The sequence below is a fragment of the Nestor notabilis genome, unplaced genomic scaffold, assembly GCF_000696875.1.
Source record: "Nestor notabilis isolate BGI_N333 unplaced genomic scaffold, ASM69687v1 scaffold15013, whole genome shotgun sequence".
Taxonomy (NCBI): domain Eukaryota; kingdom Metazoa; phylum Chordata; class Aves; order Psittaciformes; family Psittacidae; genus Nestor; species Nestor notabilis.
The window spans coordinates 110,615-119,357 of NW_009920745.1; the positions used below are offsets into that span (position 1 = coordinate 110,615).

Below are 8,743 nucleotides of genomic sequence, written 5' to 3' on the forward strand. Positions count from 1 at the left end.
GAATCAAATTTTGAATGAGAGATTCGTCCTTTAAGGAGATAAAGAAAGGTTGTGAGAAGGCTTTAGAAAACACTTGACCAGGTTAGAATACGGTGAGCCTTGAAGGGTCCTTCCTCAAAAGCATACTGCTACCACCCTCACTGTGGTAAAGTATGAGATTACCAGAGCATTGTCAGGGAAATTTGCCCACAGTTACCACATGCTTTCTCTGAGGTACATGGGAAGTAAACATGATCTGACAACACACTGTGGCAATACTTAGCAAAAACTAGCAATAGTTTCACTGGCAGCAAATGGTCTTATGAATGCGCAGTGGTTTAGGAGTTTAGAAATCATCGGATGGACCCTTGTGGTATTGTAAGTAAACTCCAGAAAGTGACAGTCCGTACATTTAAGGAAGTGCCAGTATGGTACGTGGTTATATCTCAGCCTGTATTAATCACTGCGTGTAAGGAAACAGCTAGAGGAAAAAAGCAATCAAAGGAGGGGTCATGTCAGAGACAACATACAGAAACACATGCTATGATTATGTGTAAACCAACCACAGGCTCTGTTTACAAACCTTTCCATCTGTTCCTTTGCCTAATCATTTCTGCTTTCCCTCTCTGTCTTCTAACTTTCCTTCGTCTTTCCAGATGCAGGACGCTATGGGCTATGAGTTACCATGGGTGTATTTTGTCAGTCTGGTCATCTTTGGATCCTTTTTCGTTCTAAATCTGGTTCTTGGTGTATTGAGCGGGTAAGCTGACAGTTTTGGTGTCCTTTTTCCAATGCTACAGGGCAAGACTCCATAATAAGGGCTCTTCCCTGTCACCAGGATTCTTTCAGAGGGATTAAAAATCTGAATCCAAGGAAGCTTCCCATCAGCTCTCAAACATTTTGACAAAATGTTCAAACATTGCAAATAACAATACAGGTAACAAAAGAGTTGTTATTCTCTGGCAAAGAAATTCGATCTCAGGGCATTCAAAATCGGTAATGTCAACCTGTCATAAATTTCCAGAAAACTGGCTATTGAAAATCTTAACTGCTGGTGACTTGGGATCTCTTTGGCTGGAGCCTTGCAGTGCTCAGAATCTGAGCTTGTCTCACTAATTATCATTCCACTCTTCCAGGTCAATGATGCCATAGGAAGGGACTGGCCCTGGATCTATTTTGTTACACTAATCATCATAGGGTCATTTTTTGTACTTAACTTGGTTCTCGGTGTACTTAGCGGGTAAGCAGTATGAGGAAAATGTTTTATTATTGTTTATTTTTTTTAATTTGTATTTCTACTCCTACTCTCTGATTACCAAAACAATGGGCAGTGGCGGGTTGATCTCAGGAACCTTAATAGAAGGCCTAGACTACTGCTGCACCAGTTGCAAAATACAGCATTCCTACCGGCATGGAAGGAGTCGTTTGACTAAATGGAAGGGATACAAGACAACTCTTTGCCTGTAACATGTTCCTCTACCTAAAATCTCCACCTGTACTCTGTGGGAAGAGGACAGTGCTATGCTCCCCTGTGGGTGAAGCACAGCATTCACCATAGAAGAAGGGGATTATAGTAAAATTTCTGGAAGAATCAGTGGGACTGAAGGAGGAATGAGAGCATGAGACAAATCCCTTCACATTTGTGGGATAAGATTCCTGCTAAATTGTATCTTCTCACATGAGGAATGTTCATATTGCTTAGTGTCTCTAAAGCACAGCCTAATGGGAGAATGTTTTCCCAGGACAGTGTCTTGGACACACTTCTTCAATTAAACACATCTTCTCTATTGTGCAGTTACAAGCCTAGCATGATTCAGGGAGAAAAGATAATTTCCCTCTGACCTTTTCTAAGGATGAACAGAGAAGTGGGAGAAATCTTTCTACTGTTTAAGCATTCCTAAGACATCTAGACATTTAGCTGTATTTCAGTTCTGCAGTGTAACCCTCACTGCAAAGCATCATTTTAGTAACTTTGATTAAAAACAATTGATATTGTCCCTAGTAGTTACAAACTTTACTGCCCCTGGGGAGCCACATAATTAGAGGAATCAAGCCAGCAAACATTACTCGCAAGATTTTTATAAAAAGATCTCCTAGAATTAGGCCTCTAATTCCATATTTGGGCATGCCTGGGTGCCTACAGCCATTCTATGTACATGGATAAATATGGTATGAGGACTTTTATGTGTCCTCTTCTTCTTTGTTCCCAACATCCTGCTGCCTTTAATGAGCTCTAAATGAACGTGGTCAGAGCCTGTACCTGCTGCCTGTGTGGGCAGCCCTGAAGTCCCTTGTCTTTTGATCATAAGAGAGGGAAAATGATCTCTGAGCAGGAAAGAGGACTTGATGCCTCACAAAAATTATGTCCTCAGTGCCTGTTGGGCCAACAACATAGGAAGGGCAGTAGTGGAACTGGAGAAGATGATCCACCATTGGCCATCCTGCAAAGAGACAGGTAATAGTAGATCTACATGAGGTATTACTACTATCTTCATTACTCCACTGAAGGAGACATGCCGCTAAGCTACTGCAAAGAGAAGGTTTCCAAGCAATAATGGGAGTGGGGAAAAAAACCAATAATGAAGTGTCAGACAATAGTCTGGTTTTGGATAGTCTGGAGAGTGATACTCTGAGTACAATTTTAAAGCGTTTCTCCCAGTGGATACTCTGATCAGTGGGTAAGGATGTCAGCCGTAGTGGAGGATGATAACCAGCTGACAGAGGAAAAATGATCAGCTGTATTAGAGGTGCACTCAAGGACCATATAAGACAGTGGTTGAAGATTATATAGTATCTGATTGGATAAACAGTGCCTGTGAGCCCAGCCCTGAGGAGTGCATACTGTTGGAGCACTGCTGATTCAATTTACCTACACTTGGATTTGTCTCTGTATGTAATTGAAAATTGAATTTCCTCTCTCTTGTTTTTCAACTCAAGTGTTTTGGGGCCTGGATCTTCCACCTCCTGACATACTGCAGGTAGACCACCCCAGTTAGTGGTAAGACATAGTAACAATCTGTAGAGAGAACTGAAATCAAAGATGAAATTCACCTTGTTTAAGATGTGAATCACTCTTTTCTGGCTGTGTTCACAGTGTAATGACAGCTGCACTGTTTCTGCAACAATTTTCCCAACTGGAGAAAAAGTAAAAAGAGTTTGCTTCTGTGAAAAAAACACAGAAATTATGGGAGAAATGTTCTAAATTCTCTTTGGGCTAAATAAACAGTTCTTAAACAATTAACTTTCTAAAGCAGTTCTAAACTCTGCTGCGTTGCAAAGAGTGTTCACTTTGCAGATTCAGCTTTTTTTTAGACTTGCTATTGCTATTATTCTGATCTATGTAGGTGATCCACCTGTCCTATGTTAGATAGAAAGCAGCATTCTCAGGCATCTTTTTATATCCATTCTGGGCATCTCTGATTTCTTCCTATTTATCTATTTCAGGAACTTCACTAAGCATGTCATGTAGGTAGGCTTCATCAATGACAGATTAACTTACTTTTTGTAATCATGTCTGAATACGTAAGTGTAATTAATTGTACTCACAAAGACACCTTGATTGAACCTGTGAAATTGAATGCTGAGTTCTGCTCTGCTTAAAGAACTCATTTGAACTCATTTGTAATTTGTTTTTTCTCAGGTATGTCATCCATTCATGGTCCTTCTGGTAAATTTACTAGTCACACATGCTAAGCTAAACAGTATGACAGAGTATTCACGTGTGGAGCTATAATCCTCTTCCTCTCTTGACTGAGCATAATATAAAATTCATGTATTCCAAAGAAAATATCCAGTCAGCAAAACACACAGTAGACCACCACAAGCCCAGGCAAAAGGATTCCACATCATTGCTGAGAGCAGTGAAGCCCCTCATAGAGGTCTCTTGATCACGTGTTATCAGTTTCAGTCAATTAGTGAGGGAAAAAAATGGCTGCACACCTGAGCATATAGATTCACATTTCTTTTATATTTTGTCTAGCAGTGATCCAAATCCCAGGACACAGGCCAAATAAGCAGTTGCCTAAGGCAAGCGAAGGGCTAGAGAACAGACGTTTCTTCTTCTTTAAGAGGATCCTGGAAAACTCAGTTGACTGCTTTTGATGTTCTTACTGCCAAGGAAGAGGTCAGAGTGAATGGGAGGCTGGCTATAATTTTAGCTCTTTCTGGAGCAGTTTTTTGTGACCTTTCAGGACTTTTCCCTAGTCTTCTGTCCCCTCTTCCAACCCTTCCCACTCCTTGGTGTACTTCTCAGGGTGGATGAGGCTTGAAGCCTTGTGCTACACCTTTATTAGTAAGCAAGAGTCTTGAACTGCTAGGATTCTGCTGGTTTGCTCACTTTCTTTTATTCCTCTAAATGTGAGAAATCATATTGAGATCAGATATAGACAAGAATTACTTCTATTCCATCATTAGGATGTGCAGGAGAAATTTTCTTCTGGAACAGTACAGTATAAAGAGCTGGGTGTTCAGATTTATGATATTGACCTACTCTAACCTCACACAGAATCATAGAATCATAGAATAGTTAGGGTTGGAAAGGACCGTAAGATCATCTAGTTCCAACCCCCCTGCAGGGACACCACACACTAAACTATGTCACCCAAGGCTCTGTCCAGCCTTGCCTTGAAACACCTCCAGGGTTGGGCATTCACAACTTCCTTGGGCAACCTGTTCCAGTGCCTCACCACCCTCACTGTGAAGAACTTCTTCTTTACATCTAATCTAAAGTTCCCCTGTTTAAGTTTAAAGCCAACATCTCTCCAGAATGCTCTGCTTTTTTGTATTCCCATTGGCAGATGTATCTTATAATTTCTGGGAGAAGTGAAGCAAACTGAATTCTGGTAAAAACAACCAGATTCACCCACTCTTAAACTGATGTTCTCTTGTTCACTGAAAAAACAACAGATTGCTCAGTAGTTCTGCAAGCCTTTGTCAACCTAATCCTGACATGATAGCCCAATCTTTTTTGAGAAGGTCGCCTCCAGACTCAAGGTGGCACTTCCATCAGATAACTTACTTGGTCCTTGGCCTCCCTGCTGAAACTGCAAACAAGGACTATTTATTGCCAACTGTGATGGTGGCAGATATAACGTGCACACCTGCCTGCAATAGGAACTGGACTGAGGTCACCAACTCATTTCACATGGGATGGTAAATTATCATTGATAGTAATTCTTGATAGTGAACTACATTTGCGTGAGTACAGGCTAGCATTCCACATGGGAGGTGGTTTGAATTGCATTAGTAATTTCCTGAGACAACTGTTCTCAATGGTTTAATGTTAGTAAAGCATAGAAATTAAGGTACTTAAATAAGTTGTCTTCTTTGGAGTGTCTTCTGAGATCTGGAGTATCATACATTGTACAAAGGAAAGAGGCATGCAATTGCAGATCATTTAGACTAGGCAATCACAGTATTTTCAGTTTTGCCATTAAAAAGCTAGGTAACACATTCACTCCTATGCAGTTGGTCAGTGTAAAGACATCATGCTAAAATCTCCCATTGATTTAGTCAGCTCTCCCCCCAGCCTGAGTCCCATTTGAGAGAGACAGTAAGAGGGGACTGAAAAGACCCAGGTAGGCATGCAGCTTAGGTGCATCTAATAAACAATCCACTTTGGTGCACAGTAGGAATTGTAGTTTCTGTAAGCTGGGCTGTTCTGTGATGTTTTCCACTTTTGTTTCTAAACCAGCCCATTGCAAGTTATATCCATGCAAATATAAATAGTCCTCCCTTGGAGTTGAAAGCTCAGCCCCTTTCAAAATTGGATCCATTTGTGTTAGGCTGTAAAATACCAGTTTAGGGGTCAACAATTGAAATACTGGGATTTCATTTATCGAATAGGCTTAGTAATAAAAACTTTTTTCAGTCCATTCTTTTTTGAGAGTTAATTTATTAATTTGAATATGGCACTGTGTCAAACACAGAAGAAAGATGTTATTGAAGCAGAAAATATAACTGCAATTGATTGAATTTTTCTAAAATTCTTTGTGGAGTTTTTGTTATTATTTATAGAATATTAGAATCACAGAATGGCTTGGGTTGGAAGGGACCTTAAAGATATCTAGTTCCAACCCTTTGCTATGGGCAGGAACACCTTTCACTAGACCAGGATGCTAAATACTCTGTCCAACGTGACCTTATTGTTAGGGGGTTGTTTGTTTTAGGTTTTAAATAGTAAAATATCACCCCCAGCATGAGAAAAATTGATTTTTTTTCATCCTTGCTATGCTTGCAATAACTGATTCTGCCTTATGGCTAAGTTTGGTCACAGGGTTGATTGTGATTCAACACGTCTCTTCCTCATTTCCACCTTCATTATTGCAGTCCCATGGGGATGGGCTGAACCCTCAGCAGTGTGTCAGGGGTGAAGGTCACACATACATACTTTGTCACATTCTTTGGCTTGAAGTGAAGGCATTATCCTACTTTTGTTCTGGTGCACTGCTGGTTTTGTGCACAGTTCATAATACTGAAACATGATCTAAAGCCTGTGAAGTCAATGGAAATCTTTCAGTGGGTTTTAGACCAGACAGGAGGAAAGTACTTCACCATCACTGTTAGAAACTCATGTCTATCTCAGTTGCTTGAGGACACTTCACATAGCACTCATTAACATTTTGGGATAGGTTTTCATCATCCTAATATTGTTCCACCAAACTGTTACATTTTCTATTTGTTTATTCAGGAGCAAACCTAAGAAAAATATTAGGTGAACATTTTTTTTATTTTATTCATTTGTTGCTGACAGTCATCAGCAATGGCAATGGACAATGCATTGGAAAGAATGACTTTATCTCTCATTTCTAGAAACAGTGGGCCATGTTACCTGCTGTGTGTGCCTTACGTGGTGATCTGCTTCAGCAGATAAAAGACTTAATACTTAAGTACTTTTGGTCCAGCACATTTCACAAACATCAAGCTTATTTTTTGAAATACAAGCATGAAAACCTGGATTAGAACCACAGAAGAGTCTCTAAAGAGAGGTAGGTCAGTATTCCTAGAAAAAAAATAATGCAGTATAGGTGTCTCTGGAAGAGAGGAAGAAAGAGCATCACAGCCAAAAATAAGCCAAAGCACCCAGGTTCATAACTAAGCAGCATGAAACTCTTGTTCTTATACCCTGTGTTTTAAGCCTATATTTGCAGTAGCGGTCTTTCACAAACCTATGAAAGTCTATCCTTCTTCACTTTCTGGTAGAATCTGTTGGTTTTGCCTACCCATAATTTATCATGTTTGCCTACCCAGGTTGATATTTGAAAAATATGTTTCATGTCAGATAATAGCCCTGAGTACTGAAAGTCTGCAGCAAAACATTGAGGTCTGAGTTTTTAAACATGTTGTTCAGGACTGTGGTTGAAATTGCCCATAATTAAATGTGTACAGAATTGTGAGTACTGTTAATTACACTTACAATTAGCCCAATTTAGTTGTGATTACATATAGAATCTAAAGATAGATTGAAACCTGGTTAAAAATTAGAGCCACCATATCACTCTCCAGATGTCAGATTATTGTCAGGCAGTTCATCATTGAATTAAATTAACCATTATTCATATAGATATTTATGGACAACTGAGAATATCAAGTGGTGAAGAGTATTAGAAAGTATATGGTATTGTACATAAATGTTACGTATGTGTTTTATTTTAATTGTCAATCAAATGTTGAGAATGGAAGGATTAAAACCAGGTATACCTCTTTCCCAAATGTGGACACTCTAGCTGTTTTACATGTGTATCTAGCAAGGATACTGCATTCATGTGTCTGTCTTTAAAGAATAAAGAAAGCTGGGTGTGCTACACAGGATATGGAGACTTTTTAGTGGAAATCAATCTAACACACTGTTTTTTAATTTCTTCCTTCCCTCTACCTATGTCCTGCCCCTTCCTCCCTATTGCTAGGGAGTTTTCCAAAGAAAGAGAGAAGGCTAAAGCTCGGGGCGATTTCCAGAAGTTACGGGAAAAACAACAGCTAGAAGAGGATTTGAAGGGATACTTAGACTGGATAACTCAGGCAGAAGATATTGACCCAGAAAATGAAGATGAAGGCATGGATGAGGAGAAGCCTCGAAACAGTAAGCAATTTTCTTCTGTCTGTCTCTCCCCCTCTGTGTTTTTAGCAAGAGAACACGTTTCCACCTGTTGTGGTGCTGAGATCGCTTATAAGGAAGTACAGGACTCTCACTATGTTTATACATGATTCCAGTATATGATTCCAGCCTGTTGGAAACTGTGGAAGGGAGAAGTATGTGTACAATAATTGATACTGTTCTGCAGATCCTGTTTCTTGTCTGTGATACTGACATAAGTTCCTGATGTTTGACAGAAAAAGATCAATACTTGCTGTTAAAGTTCACTATTGAGATAAGTTTTAAAAGATGAATCTGTCTCCTATTTCTCTATTTGACTGCAGTTCAGTGTTACAGGCAGTTTACACAGGGTTAATTACTTTGAAAGCAAAGGTTTCTAGGCAAAGCAGTGCTACTGTATGGGAGAAGGGCCAAATAAACCCTGCTGTACAGCAAGTGGGCCATCTTTAACTCCATTGAAATCACTGGAATTGTGTTTGGTTTTGCCAGGCAGGAACTGTAAGGGAATTAGCTTTTATTTTTATGTTCTGGAGTTGAAAAGATGTTTGCACAAAGTGGGAATTCACCAACTGTCTCTTCTTATTGGAAATCCTGAAGATGGAATGGCTTGAGGAAAGCAGTGATTCCCTACATTTCATTACCTTCACTGAATTTTCTTCTTCCACCTCCTTT

The 8,743-nt window shown here is 39.7% G+C and overlaps 1 protein-coding gene across 1 annotated transcript in view; it reads left to right on the forward strand.

Annotated features, from left to right (window-relative positions):
* LOC104402852 (voltage-dependent L-type calcium channel subunit alpha-1C-like) overlaps positions 1-8,056 on the forward strand; it is a gene marked incomplete at both ends in the record, with an annotated part of 56,781 nt that extends 48,725 nt beyond the window's left edge. Inside the window, 2 exons of the mRNA XM_010010836.1 lie at positions 636-739; positions 7,884-8,056. Coding sequence (XP_010009138.1) covers positions 636-739; positions 7,884-8,056 — 277 coding nt within the window. The remainder of the gene's footprint in view (positions 1-635; positions 740-7,883) is intronic.
* Positions 8,057-8,743: the final 687 nt, after the last annotated feature.